This window comes from Vidua chalybeata, chromosome 6 (genome assembly GCF_026979565.1).
Source record: "Vidua chalybeata isolate OUT-0048 chromosome 6, bVidCha1 merged haplotype, whole genome shotgun sequence".
Classification (NCBI taxonomy): Eukaryota; Metazoa; Chordata; class Aves; order Passeriformes; family Viduidae; genus Vidua; species Vidua chalybeata.
The window spans coordinates 57967860-57987457 of record NC_071535.1 but is presented as its reverse complement, the minus strand read 5'-3'; the positions used below and the strand labels follow the sequence as shown (position 1 = coordinate 57987457).

The 19598-nt window shown below is 40.8% G+C and overlaps 1 protein-coding gene across 1 annotated transcript in view; it reads left to right on the top strand.

Moving 5' to 3' along the window:
• The first annotated feature begins 815 nt into the window (after positions 1–815).
• The window catches only part of IPO7 (importin 7), a 34554-nt gene continuing 15771 nt past the window's right edge, over positions 816–19598 (top strand). Inside the window, exons 1-10 of the mRNA XM_053945058.1 lie at positions 816–950; positions 9559–9640; positions 11237–11390; positions 11731–11889; positions 14168–14324; positions 14941–15030; positions 15435–15529; positions 15630–15714; positions 18698–18832; positions 19367–19466. Coding sequence (XP_053801033.1) covers positions 867–950; positions 9559–9640; positions 11237–11390; positions 11731–11889; positions 14168–14324; positions 14941–15030; positions 15435–15529; positions 15630–15714; positions 18698–18832; positions 19367–19466 — 1141 coding nt within the window. The 5' untranslated portion in view covers positions 816–866. The remainder of the gene's footprint in view (positions 951–9558; positions 9641–11236; positions 11391–11730; positions 11890–14167; positions 14325–14940; positions 15031–15434; positions 15530–15629; positions 15715–18697; positions 18833–19366; positions 19467–19598) is intronic.

The window sequence follows — 19598 nt, the reverse complement described above, 5'->3', positions numbered from 1 at the left end:
AGGCCATTTCTTGGGATCCTCTGCCGGCACAGCAGCAGAGACGGGCCCTGCCCTGGCTGCAGCCTCCTTTCATTTCAGGGACTCGTGGAGAGCGACGAGGCCCCGCCGGAGCCTCCTGTTCTCCAGGCTAAACACCCCCGGCTCCCTCAGCCGCTCCTCATCAGACCTAGACCTTTCACGAGCGACAGCTCCGCTTATATTGATTTTCTGACAAAGCTTTGACACGTCTTCAGGATTTTTGTTCTCCTCTTTTTCCCCACCACCCCAAACCCAGCACGGCAGCACCCCATGCCCATGACAAAGCAAGCCCATGTCCCCACGCACCCCTCCTTCCTCGCCGAGCCACGCGAGCCTCTCCGAAAACGGGGCGCGGATGCGGGAGGGATTTTCAAGGGAGGGATTTTCGCTAAAACAACGCATCCCTCACAACGCTGGCGCGGCCGAGGAGTTCGGTTCGGAGCGGAACGGAGCGGGCCCTGCCGGACCGCGGCTCCCGTGACGGGGCCGTCCGAGCGGGGCCGCGGCTCCTGAGGCGGCTGGTGCGGGCCGAGACCGCCTATCCCGCGTCTCCCCGGGTGCCGGTGCCCGGCCGCGCCCCGAGCGCATCTCCCCGGGTGCCGGTGCCCGGCCGCGCCCCGAGCGCGCCGCCCCGGTGCCGGTGCGGCCGGACTGCATCTCCCGCGGCGCCCCGCGGCGGGGCGGGGCGGGCCATGCGGCGGAAGGGGCGCCGCTCCTGTCGGCGGCGGGGGCAGCTCTATCCGGGCTCTTGGCGCTCTCCCTTCCTTTCGCGCCGGCGGCCGCTGGAGGCGGCGGGTCCATGTGCGCTCGGCGCGGCCCCGGCCCCTGCCCTCCGCGCTGCCTCCGCCATGGACCCCAGCGGCATCATCGAGGCCCTGCGCGGCACCATGGACCCGGCGCTGCGCGAAGCCGCCGAGCGACAGCTCAACGAGGTGAGGGCGCCGCCGGGCCTGGGCCGGGGCCGCGGCGCCGGGGAGCGGGGACGAGGCCCCGGCCCGTGGGAGGGGGAGCGGGGCGGGGGCGGGGAGGGTCCCCCCGGCTCCTCGGCCCGTCCGCCCGCCGCCGCGGCCCCTTCCCGCCGGCCGCGTCCCGCCGGCCGCAGGCCGGGCCCGGCGTGCATTGTCCCCGCACATGGCAGCGGGGCCGGGCCGGCCCGGGCGGGGCTGCTCGGGCGGGGGGGCAGCGGCAGAAAGCGGCCGAGGCCCCCGTGCCTCTCTCGGCGGTAACAAATTGCCTCCATTGTCTCCGTGCTCAGCACCTTTTGGGTGATCCGCGGAGGGGGGGTTTAAAACCGCCCTTGTGCAGGCCCTGGGTGGCTCCGGCTGGACACAGCCCTGCCCGGGACCATTTAAGCGACATCAGTCTTTGGGTGGTGGAAGCACTAATTTGGGGAAGGAGGTGGAAGGGCCCCATCACTTCGCAAGCAGTGCAGCCCGTAAGAGTGGCCTGGGCTGAGCTCAGAATCAAATCTGATGGCCTGGGCTGAGCTGAGAATCAGATCTGGCAGCCTGGCGGTGTTTGGTGCTCCAAATCCCGTGGGCTCCGGGTTCAGCAGGGCTGCCGGGGTGGGTGTGCTCCTGGGTGTGTACGGACACGTGTCCACGGGACGGGGGCAGACAGGGTTCCCGGCCCAGGTGTGTCATCCAAGCACTGCGCTCACCTGCCAGACTCGGATGTAAAATCCCAGCAGCTCCCAGTTTCAGGGACTTCGGTTTTGGAAGAAGATCATATTTTTATTTTGTTTAACTTCGCCTGATAGGTGAAAACCTTATTGATGACACACAGTCACGGGGCTGCTAGATATTTGGAGAACAAAAGTGTTTTAGTGTTTGACCCAGAGAAAAAAGGATGTCTTGATGGAGGAGGTGAAGGATAAGCTTGCGTGGCAGCTCTTGTGGTGCCTTTAGTTGGCTTTTTCCACAAACATTTTTCCTTGTTGCTCTTAAGCAGACTTGGGGCCTGACAATACTCATGTAATGCAACAGATGTTCAGCAGAGCTTAGATAAAGGAGGGCCAAATGTTCTTCTGGCAGTGGAGAAAATTTCAAAAACTAAAGGTATAGCTTTTCATAAAATTAAAAAGTGATTCTTCTGTGTTATTTAGTAAGTGATTGGCAAATAAATATTAGGTACCTTTGAAATAGATAGCTCTGAAACTACTCAATGACTAATTGACACTTGTATGAAGTAATTGCCTTTCTTTTCCATGCACTCTGTTAAAAAGTATGTTAGTGTTTGTTATTTAAACCAAAAATGCAACAAATGTGATGGCCTATAAAGACAGTAATATCTATGAAATTTTAAGCTGGCCCCAAAATGCATTTTTTTTCCTGTTCAATGGATGTCAATATTTATCTATAGTAACTTGCTTGAAATCTTAGTTCTTTTCTGCAGGTATTGAGTTGCTGAAAGTGCAGGAAATTAACATTCACTGCCGGCTGGGGTCTTCAGCAAATGACAGACTCTTGCAGGAAGGATCATGCTCGCTGACCACTGGCTTTTGTTCTCACTTTAGAATCAAAACCCCATGGTCCAACGTGTACTACACAAGTGCTAAATTGGCATAAAATCTGAACAGTTGTGCCCCTTTAAAAGCACCAGATATTACTGAACCAGTGTGTAAGAATTCTTTGTTGTGGGAAATGGAGCATCACTAATTTTTCACAGATATTTTGTGATAAAAATATGTGCTAAACCAGAAGTCTGCAAGCACTTACACATACATTCAGCTTTATTCACATGCGTGGGCTTGGTTTTACTTAGGTTTATTGAAGTCAGCTATGCATTTTCTTGCAGGATGCTGGTCTGAATTTGTTGAATGTTAGAGCAATTCTGTTACCAGTTAATACCGAATTATAGGTATGGGGGTCTCTTTTTCTGTAAATATGAGATCACAACAGCAGAGAACACTGTTCTTGCACATGGCCAGGCTGCACAGGTGTTTTTATAGCTTAATAGTTGTCCTTGGTTGACCTTTCAGTTTACTTTAATTTGTCAGAAGTGCCTCGGTTGAGCTGATGAGACTGGCTTTCAGCAGAATGGTCATTTTACCTTAGCAGAAAAGACTGTGCATCAGTCAGTAATTGATATTCCTGATTAGTGCAAGAGATATATAAGTAGCTGAGAGTTAAGCAAGTATTTGGATCTGTCTTCACCATATCCTATCAGTCAACAAAGTTCTCCTGACTGGAGAAGGGGACTAGAGTGTAGAATTCTTGATTTGTCCAGGCTTTATTATTTTTCCTTTGACCTTGGCTAAGTCATGAATTATTCTATGCTTTATTTCTATTTTCACTAAGTTTTATCAGGTTATATTGCCTGCACATGAAAGGCTGTGAGAACTTTCAGAGTTGAGACAATGTTAAAAGCAAGTATTTCAGTCTCCTTGTCTTTACTTTTCTCTACAGTGAAAAGTACTTTTCTTTACAGTGAAAAGAAGTTACAGGGAATGAGATCGCTGGCTCTTGTGTCTCAGAATTTTCAGCTGATGGGGTGCCCTCAGGTGTTCACCCATCTCTGTCCCCGTCTCACAGGGGAAAGCTGTGTTTTACCAGGGCTTAGAACCAGACTCTTCAATTAAGCTACTGGAAAGCAGCAGGAAGACATTGCTGCCTTTTGAAATGGTCTTTGTGCTTCATGTATAAAGAGTTTCTCAGAAATTGTGATGAAAATAGATATTTTTAACTATGCAGCTCTGGAATGACACTCTGAAAACAATATAGAGTGTTGTTTCATCTTTTAATATCAACATATTTATGAAGGTGCAGTTGCTAGATGATACTTTCCTTGCAGGTTTTTTCTTTGTAATTCCAGGGAATTTATAACTTTATTGTGACGTATGTCTTGTAAGTCTCTGAGATTAACCTCAGTGTGTGTGCTATTAAGACATCTTTTTAGACTAACAATCCAGTTTTTGTGTCTGACAATGTTTATGGGGGGAAAAATGCAATCCCCTTTAACTTATCATTTTTTGTAAGTCTGAGCTCAACAGAGTTTGTTGAGGAAGATGTCCTGACACTCTACTGGGAAGTGACTTTCAGAAGTTACATTTAAGGTTTTTTGTGTTCTAATGTGAGTGACAGGGAAAGGATAAAGAGGAATCCCTGTTGGCTGGCCACCATCACCATTGATTTAACAGTGCAGTAGGGCCTGGTTCAGTGCCTTGCACTGCCTCCCTAATAGCTGCAAATGTCAGAAGGATGGAATGGTTGCATTAAATGATTGGACTCTTGTTACTGAGAGCAAAGAGAGTTTAGGAGTGGAAGATTGTCAAAGGGGAAGAAGCAAGCTTCTCACATGGAGTCTTTCAGACAGGATTTTTCAAATGCTGGAATGCTATGGATACTTTGGGCGAGGTGTTTGTAGTGTCACCCCCAGCTTGAATTTTTTTTTTAACCTTTTCTAACATGGTCTGCATGTGTGACATCTACAGCTCTGTATTGTAGTGTAAGAAAAAGAACAGAGCATGAGTTTCTTGGCTTTGATTATCAGATCACGGGGTCTCTCTTGAAGTTGTTGGTGTCACATTTTACCCAAAGTACTCTGTTACTTTCACTTCCCTCATCTTCCACCTGTATATTCTGGTGCGTGCTAGATGAGGGATGCTTTGGGTATTTAGCTGCATGTGCCCAGGCTGGTCCAGCACCAGGAATCCCCTTGGGGGCAGTAAGGAACAGAGGGAGCCTTGGCTCCACTGGGAAGAAGTTCCCTTCTGGGTGCAAGTTGCCCAGCACGAGGTAAAACCCGAGCAGAAAGGGCCACTTGTCACTTTCTCATGACTTAGCAAATAGTTCCTGTGTGTGCCTAGCAAGCCTTTGCTAGGAGCACATTGCTTTTTCTTCAGCTGGTAGAGCAAATAGTCCTCCAAACTTGCAGACAGTGATGAAAGGAGCAGACAGGGATGTTTGCAGGAACTGGTAAGTGTGTGTGTATCTTTTGTGGACGTTAAGCTAGGTTTGCATATACTTTGTAGCTGCATAAGAGGTGGCAGAACTGGCTTGCAAAAAAACCTGAGGTCAGAACGACTTCCACACCTGCTGAGTTCTTAAAAAAGAATCAAAAGAGTGCTACAGGGCAGTTTGCTGATTCAGCGTGGCCTTACAGCTCCTGACCTTACATTTCTATAAGAAAACAGTTTCATCTCAGTGTAATAGTTACATGCACCCAGTCCTGCTATGGCCCAGATCAAAAATTGCTTGTAGATCTTTTCCCCAAAACTGGAATGGAGGAGAAACATTGAATTCTTTTTTTTCCCATCTACTTTATTTTTAAAATGTTAGCCTTTATTCACATGTGTGCTGCTTTGAATAGCTATATAAATAACCTGGGGTTCCAGTTCAGCAGCATATAGTAAGTGTTGCTCATCTGTTCTGCTTTTTTGGGCAACAGTAAAGGAGGTGCCTATTGTACTGTGTTTGTTATGGTATGTCAGCTTCCTGATGTCTGCAAAGAATGCATGGAGGTCTTTTTACCCAAGATGAAACTTGGTTTTATCATTTAGAGGCACACAGGCTTTGTGTGAGAGATGAATATTCCAGCATTAAAGATTAATTTAAGTTACTGCAGTGAGTATCATTACTGGAGGAAAAGTGCTTTTCCACGTTGTAATTAACTATTCATAGTTCACATGCCATGAACTGGTCTCTTCAATGTTAACTTTGAACTTCATTCCTCTTTTGGACTATGCAGCTCTGGTGTGACACTTTTCTCAAAAGTCTCTTTTAGCACATGTGTAACAAAGCAGCCCTGCTAGGAAAAACAGCAATGTGCAAAAGGATTGTGTGTTCTGGAGCAGTGATTGCTATTAACAGACAGTGGTGCAAGGTTTGTGGTCTGATAGAACACATTCCTCAGCTAGCCAGGCTGCATAGCAAAGATTGCTCTTGGGAAAAGTCCCCGAATTCTTTGGCTCTTAGACAGCAAAGTCATACCAGTGACATGGCATGTTGGCCCTTTTGTAAAGGGGAAGGACTTGAGATGAGTTTTGGTTTTGTTTTTCTTTAAATGCTGAGTTAAGTGCTGGAAAACTGACTTCTGTGGCAGAACTGTTTTTTAAAATAATAGTGTAATTCTCTAAATTTAATGTTTACTTTAAAATGGTACATGTTAACAAGAAGCAAGAGAATAAAAGTCAAAATTTTACCAATGTCAAAACTTTAAAGTCTTAAAAATTTTCTGTTCTTCATGCAGTTTAGAGTATGTGATAGTGACCATTGTGAAATCCTGATTTTAGTTCAAAACTGAACTTAAAATAGGTGTGGTTTTTAGTCTGGTTGGTTTTTTTTTTAGCAGTACAGTCAGTGAAGAGGAGCATGCTGTCCTAAGAGGCAGCCCTCTTGGGGGAGTAAAATTATTAAAGATGGAAATAGCTGAAAGAGATGTGTATTTTTTAATGCTGTAGATACAAAAAGGCACCTATGGTGGTGTCTTACTTTAGGTTCAGTTGTTTTTCTCCAAGTGCCAGTAAAACATTGGATGCTCTTTTTAAGAGTGCAGCAGAGCAGTGAGAGGTGATTGTAGTAGTTGGCGTTTTATTTGAGCATTCAGTACATCCTTGTCTTCATGGAACTGTCCCTACTCATCCCTACAGCTCAGTTTCTCTGCAATCTTCCTTTCAGTGGCTTGGGAAGGAGGTCATTGTGAAGAGTTTGGGAGTCCTTTACATTCCACAGGGAATGCATGGAAGTGTTAATGTAGCTCTGTGTGAATGTAGGTCTTAACGGAGTGGATTAAGAGCAGGCTTTGATTGGCAAGTACAAGGTATTTTACTTGTATTAAAAGCACAGATTATATCTTGGCTGAATCTGCTTTGAACCACTAAAGGTGATAAAGCAGCTCATCCTCATGGTTGGTTGGAGTCTGATGCTTCAGATGCTAATAAGGATGATACTTGTAAGATTTTTTAAAAAACCAGACAGATAATGGTGTAGATGTTTCGGTTTTGTCCCCTAAAGTTTGCTATAGTTCAAAGAACCCAATGAAAATATATTAATCCCTCGTACTAATAGAATTGGTATTTCTAGGGAGCTTCTGTAGCCTGCTATAGGCACAGGCTTAGTCCTGTCTTTGTAAATGAAGAGAACATTCTTTGGTATTTTAGTAAATTTCAGTGTGTGGCAGTTTTGTACACTGCTGTCTATTTTTTTGTTTCTTTTACGACATAAGATTTTTTAGATTTAATTTCTTTTGGTTTTCCTGTTAGTTCCTTAGTAGCTCTTAAGCATTATTTCCATATTTGTTGCTGAAATGGATGGTTTTTATTACAAGTATAGCGGTCATTTATCATGGGAAAGGGAAAGTAATCCTTCATTTGTTAAATTATAGGATTAAATGCTTCTGACTTTGCAAACATTGCAAATTTTCACTATAGTAAAAGTATCTGTTAAGCTTAGAGCCCTTGTGGAAAGACATCAGTTTGCACTTTTAAGTCCATTTTATGCAGACTAATATGACCTTATTTGTAGGTGAGTTTAAGGTTATTGAAACTGAAAGCTTTCTTCAGGTTCACAACACGTTAAACACAGGAGCACTTCCGCTGCCATTAATGTTAAGCGTATAATTGAGTGCTGTGCTGAATTAGGCTCTGATGTCATTCGGAATGTGCTGCAGGACTCTGTGTGTCTGTTCATGTTCCTTAAGGAAAGGAGCAACTTAACGGGCCTGGAGCTGTAGGAGAAAGCAAACCCAACTAGGAAATTTTATGTTAAATTTATTTATTCAACCATTACTTGGCAGTTGAAGGCAATTACTTTTTTTTTTTTTTTTTTTTAATTTGAAAGTGTGTTTGCTTCTTGAGGACTTGGGGAATGTCAGAGGGACATGGGTCAGCAGGACGTGTGCTCATATTGCAGTGTCAGTTACTCTCAGTTCATCAAACCACGCTCTGTAAATAAACATTTCAGTGGGACCAGATGCTTCTGGGTGCTCTGGAGCCTGTAGAGTTTTAGTGCACACGATGAATGTGTACAACAGTGTTTTTGGGAAGATTCTGAAGTCAAGTTTGTCCTTAATTTGAAATCTGTTTTAAAGAACAGGAGGTAGAAAACAAGCTGCACTAACCAAATCTGAGTACCAATGTCATGTCCCAGGCTGTCCCTTTCACACTTGTTTATACTGGAACCTATTGGAGATACTTGCTCAGGAAAATGAAAGTTGAAGAGAACGTTGTCGTACTGTAGGCGTGAGCTGAGCAGCACGACACACTCGGGAGGAATCTTGTCATAATTTCATACTGTCAGAAGAGTTTTTGGTCATACTAAAGGAATGGAAGGTTAATTTCTGATTATTTCTCTTTATGATATGAAATTGCTGCAGTATCTGAGGCAGCCATTTGGTTTTCATAAGTAGTATGTGTAATTTCAATGGTTTTGAAAGTAACAAGTGGATAAAAGGTGTTTTCCTAAGAGATCAACAGGTTAAATTATGTGGATCTGTGCAGTTGTCTTTGATAGGGGAACTGCAAAGAGCATAGGAAACAACATTGATGTGTAAGTGAAGATAAAGCAGAAAAGCAAAGCTGTTTGGAAGTTGGATGAGGTAGATCAGGACCTGTCCAACAGATTATCTCTATGGATGAGGTCCCACAGCCTTTGTGGATAAGTGTTCCAGACCTTGGCCGCCCTTGTGAATTTTTGTTCCGTGCATAAAATAGGGATTTCCCACTCTAACTCATGTCCCTGAGTTGTTCCTCAACTCTTTACCTTGAGGAAAATTATGTTTGGTTTCAGTTAAGAAAAGCAGAGTTAACTTTTAAGGATTGCAACTCATTTTTCCCAGCAAAATTAATTTATTGTCTGGAGTTCCTGATGCTTGGGAAGGGTGGGTAAAGTGTGTTATAATAATGTTACGGTTTGTTTCCTCATTGAGAATACAATCCAGTCCTTAATGTATCAGTGACAGTTCACTGGTACTGTCACTGTCTCAGACAGTCTGTCTCTTTCCTTATGGTAAGAAAAACATTTTTTGTTTTCTTTCTAAGTGAAACTCCTTCCAAGCAAATCCTTGGGAAATTGTTACTCTGCAGATGTGTCTCCATTTGGATCTCCCTGCTTTGCTGTGGTGTGGTTCTCTGGACAGCTGCTGCAGTAGTGCATCAGTGATCACTTGAAACTGGTTTTTCAGAAAGATGAAGTAGGAGTTGGACTTAGTTTTAAAACACAGTTCCCATGTGTTTCTTAGCTTCTTATGAAATGAACTCATACCTTGGTAAAGGTCACTGTAAACTTGCTGTGCTTGGGTTTTCCAGGCTGTTCAGGTGCTCTTGTTCTAAATGGGGAACATGTTTGGTGTCTGTGGAAGGCTGATTCCTGTTCAGTGATTTCTTCAGCTCTGTTACCTTAAACTGTAGGGTTTTTCATCCCCCTTGCTATCTACAAAATACAGTGTGCACAAAACTTTGGAATGCTTTGCCTGATTAGCTGACTCCTGTGCAACTGGCTGAATTGCTGGTATTCTGTTGATGGCATTACATCATCGGGGAATGATGTAAAACTTAATGGAAGTATTCTAAAACTTAACTCTTTTTTTTTTCCTTCTCCATAGGCTCATAAGTCAGTGAACTTTGTTTCAACTCTGCTTCAGATCACTATGTCCGAGCAACTGGATTTACCAGTGAGACAAGCAGGCAAGTTTTCAAATATTTTTGTCATTGTATCTCCTCAAATGGTGCATACACACAAGTACACATGCAGATACTGTTAAGGAATTCTAATGGTTTTAATGTCAAGCACTCAGAAGTTGGGAGTTGCTCACATTACAGTCATCACGAGTTATTATCTGGCACCATACACTGAGTAAGGAAGACAGAAAGAAAAGGAGTGTCTGGCTCTTGAATGATTCTTCCCTTTTATCTCTAATGAACATTCCTGGGGGAAGCAGAATGGTTTATGATGCTGGTGCACTTGGTCCAAGGAGGTCATTTAAACATGTACTGGGAGCACTAATGTTTCTAAACATACGAAGTGGAAGGAAACAGATTGTCTTTTGAAACCCCACTTATTTGCACGTGAGCCATCAGTGAAATTGGATGTTGATTACTGACAGCTCCAAACATCACTTTAAAGCTGCTCTAATTACTTGATAGAGGTTTTTAGTGCAATACTTCAGTGGGTTTTTTGACTGGTCAGGAGGGTGTGATCTGGATCGTTTATTTGGACCTTCCATGTAGCGGACTACTCTAAGCTGTAGCCTAAACTTAGCTTGCATTTTTATCTTACTGCTTGGGAGTACCGTTCAAATGATGACTCAAGTTTACTGCTTTGCAAGTGTAACATGCAGGAGGAAGTTTGAAGAAAACCTCTGAAGTTTCACCCTCCTCCACGTAAGCCAATTAAACCCTAAAGCATCCTGTGGAGAGTGGGGATGGCTCATTCAAGGCCCAGCTTACAAACAGTGTGTGTTTGCAAAGCAATTATTGATAAATCCCTCTGAGGGCTGGCTGAAGTCCCTATCACTTCAGTCTTGTCCTAATCTGCTGAGTGTTTCTTGACCTCTGCAGACACTTTCAGAAACCATCTGGTTTCTGAATCTTCAAAAGGTGCATATGAAATTTAGGAAGAGAAGTTGCTTTATGGACTTTTATGTAGAATTAGATTAACAGTAACTTTGTTACCAGTTTGCCATTTTAGATTTCCTGTTGCATGTTGTAAGTACTTTTCCAAGTGCTATGATTTATATTCTGCCACACAAGCAGTTTGGATTTGGTTGCCAAATAGTAAATGCAGGGTTTGTTCCAGGAGCCTGATTGCTACAAATTGCTGTAGCCCATAACCTGGATATAAAGGAGCTCTGTTTCTCTAGCATTCATTCCTCTATCACAAGCTTATTTAGATTTTTTTTTTTTTGCTTACAAGAGATGTTTTAGATTGTCATTAGTATTGATCAGCTTTTCTTTTTCAGTTTTAATGAAAAAAATATTGAGAAAATCATTGTAATGGATTTTTCAGAAGTGTGTTGCTAAATAGTTTCACAAGTACTTACCTGCATCACAGCTAAAAGCAATACCTGTAGTATTTTTATAGTAAATGGGTGAAAGAGTATCAGTTTAGTAAATTATTGGGTTAATAACTTGAATGGTTTATGTATTTTGATTCTCTGATAGGAAGGGCCAATGTTTTTGTAATTTTGGTCCGTTTTGTTCTAAAAAATATTTACTTGCAAGACGTGTGTTTGTTTTGTGCTTTGAATGGCTGGCAGCTGATTTGCCCCTCTTGTTTCACAGGGGTTATCTACTTGAAAAATATGATAACCCAGTATTGGCCGGACCGTGAAAGTGCTCCTGGAGAGATCCCACCTTACTCCATCCCAGAAGAGGACAGGCACTGTATCCGTGAGAACATTGTAGAAGCCATTATCCACTCTCCTGAGCTGATCAGGTGCACAGTTTTAGCCTTTCTGTGAATTGCCTGTGAATTCTGACTGTTGAGTTTCTTTTTATATTTTTCCCCCAGCCAAGATCACCCACATGCTAAGCATCATTGTCACACACTGTGTATCCTAAACATAGAATTAATCTAGATGGAAAAACAGTTTTCAGCTTGTGTAGCATGTAGAAATTTGTAATTCCTTAAATGGAGACTACAGAAACTACAGAACCTAAACCTTCTAAACAAAAAGGAAGTCTAAGTATGGATAGTATTTGTTGCTTCAACACTACAAAAATATTATTAAAATAATAGTAGTAACTTTTTTAATTGTTGTGGTTTTGATTTCCAGAGTGCAGCTTACTACTTGCATTCACCACATTATCAAGTATGATTATCCAAGTCGCTGGACTGCAGTTGTGGAGAAAATTGGATTTTATCTCCAGTCTGACAATAGTGCTTGTTGGCTTGGAATTCTTCTCTGTCTTTATCAACTTGTGAAAAACTATGAGTAAGTTTTTTCTGGTCTTTCTTCATATAAACCTGCAGAATTAATGTATTGGTGTCTATGTTTTGTACTCTTGTTTATTGTAACCATGTAGAATTGTCTATGGGACTGCACAAAGGTGATGGAAACAATCTTAGAAAGTATTCTTGCCTACTTGCTGTGCAGATGCTGGCTCATGCATCTTCTCAACTAAAAATCACAGAAAGACTGCCTTCATTAAAAATTTGAATTCAATTTAAAAAAAGGATGTTTTAAAACCTTAATGTGGTAGTTGCTTTTTATGGATTGATGGCAGTAAGAAAGTCTGCTCAAAGTCATGACTTTTGCAGGAATTTATTGTTTAATTCGCATTTAAACTTTTAAACAATTAGTACTCTAGTACTTGGTGACAGTAACCATAGAAAGGTTTCAAAGTGTGAAATCTGCAATGTTGGGAGCTCAGAATTAGTTAACGGACTTTGCTATGATCAGAGATAAGGACAGTCCTGGGGTCAAGGAACTGTAGTAGTGGAACTGATGGAATCCACAACTTACTCTTTCAAAGCCTTGGAATGCATAACATTTTTGTTTCAGGTTCTTGATTTAAAATGTTACATGGAAAAATTTCCATCTAATTTAATGATTTTTACGTCAGGCAGTGTAAAACAGTGAATGTCAGTTTCTCAAAAATACTTTTACAAGAATGCCACAAAAATCTTTGTAATCCCAAGTGGGAATTTTCTTAGTGGCTGAAAATTGTAAGTCCTGCTAGGAAAGGAAAGCAAAAAAATTTCTCACTTGATTTTCAGCTTAAAGATCTTTAACCAAATATACTGTAGAGATATGGAAGCTGTAAATCAAGAAGTGTTCAGTGGTAGTGAATTATGATGATAGAAATCCATGTTTAGGGATCTGAGTGCAGTCACTGTGTGATAAGAGAGCAGGTGTGTCTGTGGTCTCAGCTGGTCAAACACTTCAGCTGAGGCCAAGAACTGCTCCTGCTTGCTCAGCTTTCTGGTGGAGTCAACAAGGGTGAGTTTCATGTCACCAATCATGTAGGAATGTGCACATTTCAGTCAGTTTAGTGGGACGTGGATCTGTGTAATATTATTACTTTGATCAAGTTTTTACTGCCTGAGTTGTAGGAATACTTCCGTTTTGAATTTTTTTTCCTTAACATGGGACATAAATATCTTGGAGCTTTTCACTTTTTTTTTTCTTCAAATTCAACCAGCAAGATCAAGTGGCTGATCTTTGCATAGCAATTTTTTCTAGTGTTTTTCATTTTTTTGATGAAATTAGAAACAGAATTTTCCTGAGCAACATTTAATCTTAATGTTTGCGTTTCTGGTTCAGAAAATGCATGAAAACTGTGTTATTGAACAGGCTTTTGGGGCTCAGTGTTTTGTAGTAGTTCTTGCAGAACGTGCCATCTGCCAGCAGACTGAGTAGTCTTTTTCTTGTTATATTCTGAAAATTGCCATTGTTCAGGAAGCAGAGTACTGATATTTAATATTAGTGAAAAGTCTACAAAAAATGTGTTTGAAAAACAAACCAAACCAAAGCTCAATCCTCTAACCCAGAAATCTCCCAAAGGAGTACATGAGTCTGACAAGTGTTGATTGCTGGATCAAGAAATAAATGTACAATCACAAATTGATATTTTATCTTGTTATTGTCATCACCAGTATAGAAAAGATCCTGCTCTGCTGTGAAAACTCTTCAATCAATTAGGAGTTTCTTGTGTATAAATTAAAACTGGGGGCAAAGATTTCAAAATGTGGCTTCGTTTCCTTTCAGGAATTTTGAAATGTTGGAGAAAGGAAGTGGAGCCTTGTTTTCAGCATGGGCAAGCTGCTGGGCTGTTCCTAGCATAGAAGGTCTCAGGTTTTACTTCAAAGGGTGATTGTCTGCTCAGAGTCTGCCCCACAGCCTGGAATCCCACCTTCTCTATCAGATTGTTGCCTTTGGGCAAATTAAATGGTGAGATGTGAGAGCCATCAGTGCCAGGCTGTGAGAGGCTCCTCAGCTTGCTTTATCCAGTGTCAGTGAAGCAATGTAGCTTCTGCAAATATTTTGATAAATTGTGAACTCTGATTAATGCATTTCTTATCTGTAACACCATCTGGCTATGGCTTTATTTCCGATTCTCTCACAGGAACTGCCTAGGGGTTTATTTTTAAGTCACAGGTTGTTAGGAGCTGTCATAAAAACTCCTTGTGCCTACACTGGGGCAAGGTGAGCTTTTTCAATTTAAAGCCAGCTGAAAGAACTACAAAACTGGTTTGGTTCTTCTCTAAAGGTACAAGAAACCAGAGGAGCGGAGTCCATTGATAGCTGCAATGCAACATTTTCTGCCAGTCCTGAAGGACAGCTTCATTCAGCTCTTGAATGATCCATCAGACCAGTCTGTCCTCATCCAGAAACAGATCTTCAAAATATTTTATGCCCTTGTCCAGGTAAAAAAGTTGTATATACTTGAACAATAATTTAAAGCATTATGCTTTTCCTTAAAACAGTGAATGTCAGAAATATTACAGTATTAGATTACATCTGAATCATTTTCCCTACTACTCAGCTCCATGAATCACAAGTTTGATTGTCTTGTGCTTTTACTTTTGAACAGTGCTATTCCTGGTTGGCATTAGATAAAAGTTACACATCCTTTAAGGATGGATGGATCCTTTGCTGGAAAGCCAGTTAGAAAATGAGTTTTCTAAGGACAGATTGTGGAGGCCAGCCTGCAGAGAATTACCAGAGTAAATATAGCAGTTTGGAATGGAACTGCTGTTAAATGCTTCAGAAATTAGACTAACATCCATTTAGGTAGCATTTTAGCATTGCATAAGCACAATGAATTGGAGCAAAGACCTCTAGCACCTTTGAGGATATTTAGGATATAGGTCAGATTGTGTTGAGTCCTTGAGCCTGGTTTTTGAGGTAAATTGCTAATCTTTCATGGTAAGTAAGTGTAGGGAAATATTTGAAAGCTAAAATTCTAACTGTAAAAATAACAGAAATTTATTATAAAGGAATTAAAAAATAATTTATCTTTTGGTTTTTTTTTTTAACCAGTACACATTACCTTTGGAGTTGATAAATCAGCAAAACCTGACTGAGTGGATAGAAATACTGAAGACTGTTGTTGATAGGGATGTACCAGCTGTAAGTGGCTTTTGGCTATTTCTGTCTTTAAGTTTTAAGTATTTTTCGTTCACTAGAATGTTATTTCTGCATTCTTTTTTCTCTACAGGTGCCAAGAAAATAATAAAAAGATTAGGCTTAAATGGGGAGTTTCAGACAGACTAAACAAATTTTGAAAATATGTAGCCTGTATGCAAGTTCTGTTTTAAAGCTTATTTTGGCTTCTTGTTTCAAAAATCTATTGATCATTTAGGCATATTTAATGGGATTTATTTTTAGATATGCTCAACTTCATACTTCTATTAAGCTAGAAGTTAAAATGGCAGGTTAAAAGCAAGATATACTATGTAGTTGTTCTAGTTACATATAATTTGAACTCTTTGTGAATAATTGGTAAATAATGTCTTTTTTTTTTTTTCCTAAAGGAAACCCTTCAGGTTGATGAAGATGATAGACCTGAGTTGCCTTGGTGGAAATGCAAGAAGTGGGCTTTGCATATCTTAGCTAGGCTCTTTGAGAGGTATTTTCTCTTCCATTATTATTTTTTAAAAAAACCCAAGCAAACATTCAACAGTAATATTGCTGCACCCTTGAGTTTACATACTTGCTTCTAATTCTAGGTATGGAAGCCCTGGTAATGTTTCCAAGGAGTACAATGAATTTGCTGAAGTTTTCCTGAAGGCCTTCGCTGTTGGTGTTCAGCAAGTAAGAAACTCTGAGTGTGGGGGGAGTATTGGGATAAGTTTAGAGTTAGTACTGGTTGCTTATTTCAGTATTTGCTGAAAAGGCTTCTTGCTCTTATTCACATTTTTTTTTCAAGCACATTGGTATGGAAAGCAGTGATGTCTATGGGCTTTAAAAAAAAAAGACTGATAAAGAAATTATCCATTTGCCACATATCACAATCCACTTTTCACTTACAAGCCCTCAGATGAGCTTCAGACTAATGCTACCAGTTTTTTTCCTTTCTGAAAGAGATAGGTATATGTGGTGTTAGTTGACCTTCAGAACTACCTCTTTTAACTTCAAGTCTGTAAATGCTAAATTTTCAGCCTTCTGCAAAAGCCTGATCAAGCAGAGGCTCTCTTATAGACAGGTAATTCTGATGTTCCCTTTCCACTCATCTCCCTGTTTTGGGGTTGCCACTTGTGCTGTGTTTTAGAGTCTGCTGTATGCAAACAATCTTTGGATTAATTAAAAACCTCACGTATGTTTTTATTATCTTTATTTTAAGGTGATTATATTGCAAATGTAAATAGACTATTGATTTATGAAAATCTCACAGTGTGAAATGCTTTCTTCAAAGCCTTTGAGTCAGACAAACAGCTTAGTTCAGTTTCAGTTCTCTTAATTTCTAATGAAATGATAATGAGTTACAGGACTTTAAAAGAAGAAATGTAAGGAAAGTATCTCATAAATCCATGCTTTTTGAAGGCTGACCTAAGTATGGAAAGCATTTTTCACATGGAGTGTGAGGCAATATATGCCAACATTCTGCTCAGGGAAGTGGTGTCAGCTTTGCTTCCTGAGGTGCTCACCTGGCACCCCTAGGTGACATTAGACAGATCATTGCTGCATGTTCTTTAAGGCCTTCCTGCTTGCTTTGCACTTCCAAGATATAATGAAGTTCTGACAAAGGGCTATGGCCAAAAGTACTTTTTGAAAAGATAATTTTAACAGTTTGACAAAATGCTTGTTTTTCTTCACATTCTCTTTGAATCAAATTTGATCCTTATTGTTTTTGCAGCTAGGAAACTCCTAAGAATTCAGGTACTTAAAGAAAACTGCCAAAAAATCAATACTTTGGCAGGCTTAGTTTGTTCCTAAACAATAATGTAACTTGTTTAGGAAGACAGACTGTATTATGGTTCAGGTCCATTTTTCTTCAGAAGATAGGGCTTGGGCCTCTGCTCAGGACACGGAATCTGTCAAATAAATGCTGTGGAAGATTTTTGAGCAGGATGTGTTTCTTTACACAAATTGGAAATCTATGAAATACTGAAGAATACAAATTTGGATAACGTGTTTCATTGAGTTCTCTCTACTTTCCAAAGTGTTTGCACCCTTTTAGTAAAGCAGTAATAGATAAATAAAAGGCATAAGACTACAGATAGTTCAAGTATAAACTTGAAATATACTGCTAAATATTATTGTCATAATTACTTCTCATTGATTAGCCTCCACCCCTCCAAAAAAAAAAAAAAATCTGTACATTCAGTTTCACTTTAGCTAAACTTTCTTAGCTTGTCCAAACCAGGCTGAGCTGCCTAGCTGGAATACCCTGAATTTATCCCTTGTGTTAGCAGCTGTTTTGCTCAAGACACTTCTCATGAGCCAGAACTAAGCCCTGGTTGGACACTGCTGCCTTGTAGTTCCTTGGCACTGTTACAGAATTTTATTTTATTTGCCCCAGAGTGTCCATCCTGCTTTTCCTCACTGCAGGTCTTAAAAATTTTCTTAATTTTTTTAATACCTTTACCTACTACATCTGAATCATAAAACTACATGCATCTTCTTGGCTAGTCCTAAAAAAACCTGCAAGTTTGAACTTTTGCTCTTTTCTATCCTAACTCAATAACTAATGCCACAAAACCTTGTACTCGGGTGTTGGTACCAAGTAATTTCTCTCTAAATCCTGAAGGTTTGTCAACATAAACAGTTCAAACTTTGGGAAGTGATAAAGCATCTAGAGCATAAAACTGTTTTTAAAGCTGTGAATATTTTGATGAATGAGTGCATCCTCCTTGAACTGAAGTGCAAGGCAATTCCTTTGGAAAAACACTTCAGCCTTTGTGTAATAAATGGTATCAACAGCATTTATTTTCAAAATAAAGAATCTTGTTTTCCCTAGATTTTTCTTTTGGTAGCATTACAGATTGATGTCTTTACAGCTCCTTTGGGTTGGGATTTTAAAAAAAGTGCTTCTTTTGTGTGAAGACTTAAATGAAATCCTGGAAATGGGATTTGCATTTTCTTTCCAGTTAGTGATGCTGCTTCTGAAGGTGCAGTGTTTCCACTGACCTGGATTGGGCTAAGGGAATTCCCTTTGCATTACCCGTGCAAACCTCTCCTGTGAGCTGTAATTTAATTACTAGTCATGGTCCCATGTCCTTTTCATGACTTTATTTGTGGAGGGCCAAGGACTGGAACACAGGTGGATCCCTCTGAAGGAGTTCTGGGTGCCACCACAGGAGAAGAGTTGAGGCCAGAAAGCCAAAGGGAGTGAGTTGCTGATGGATCTCTCCACACACACGCATTGCTCACACAGCTGGGTGGCTGTGAGGCAGCACAGAGGCACAGATCAGTAGACTGTGAGTGTAGAGTGTTCTCATCCAGTGGCTGGGTGTGAGTTTCTGCCCCCAAAGAGTGAAGATGGAATAATAAACCTCAGAGGGCAAGGCCCCCTGGGGTGTGTTGGTGGTGAATTAGCATGTATGGTTTGTGTTTAAATTAAAGGATGGTATTTTTAAAAGATGTGTAAGCACCCAGTATGAGCTGCAAATTGTCTTATAAAATTAACAATGACATTTGATAGAAGGCTTAGTCAGTACCCATTTTAGCCTAATGAATAAATGGGGGGTTTGTTCAGTTTTGAGGGGGTCTTATGTAGGCTTGTGAGGGAGGGTAGAATTGTGGTGAAAATGGGCTGTGCTCAATATAAGATACTGATGAGATCTGATTTCTCTAGGTGCTGCTGAAGGTGCTGTACCAATACAAGGAAAAGCAGTACATGGCTCCTAGAGTTCTGCAGCAAACGCTAAATTACATCAATCAAGGGGTGTCTCATGCAGTCACCTGGAAGAATCTGAAACCTCATATTCAAGTAAGCCATTTTGGGGGTTTAATACTTAGATGATTCAGAAGTACGTTAGTCAGTCTACTGTACAGTGTTTCCAGCCCTGCTACAATTCACATTTTAGGCACTTCTCTTATAAATTGCTGGTGGAAAGAGTTTAAGCCAATTTAGTGAAGGTTACCTTGAAATATGAACAAAGCCAGCTAATTTATTGCTGTATGTCCTTTGTGCTTTAATTTATTAAAGATTACAATCTAATACAGCAACACAGCATATTTGGAGGTGCTGTTAGCTGCAGAATTTATGGCATTGAATCATCTCCACATGCCATTATCCAAAGCCAATCTAGTATCTTGTGTTGTATTGTAACTCTACCTAAACACAAAAGATCTGCTTTTTTGTAAAGTGCCACATAAATCCACCCTAAATCCAAATAGTTTTAGAATGCTACCATTTTATATGAGAGAGTGACAGGATGGAGAAAATCTATAAAATACAGGACACAATATAGAGATTGATTTAGTAGTGGTAATGTGTTTTCAATCTCTTTTTTTATTCCAGGGAATCATCCAAGATGTTATTTTCCCATTGATGTGCTATACAGATGCTGATGAAGAGCTTTGGCAAGAAGATCCATATGAATATATCCGCATGAAATTTGGTGAGCGTTTGAAATCTGCTCATGTTAAAAAATTATTTTATGCAAAGGATGGGATTTTATGGGGTGAAAACTGAGATGGTTTTAATCTTTAAAGAAAAAAAAAAAAAAAACAGAGAGAAACACAGTGTATTA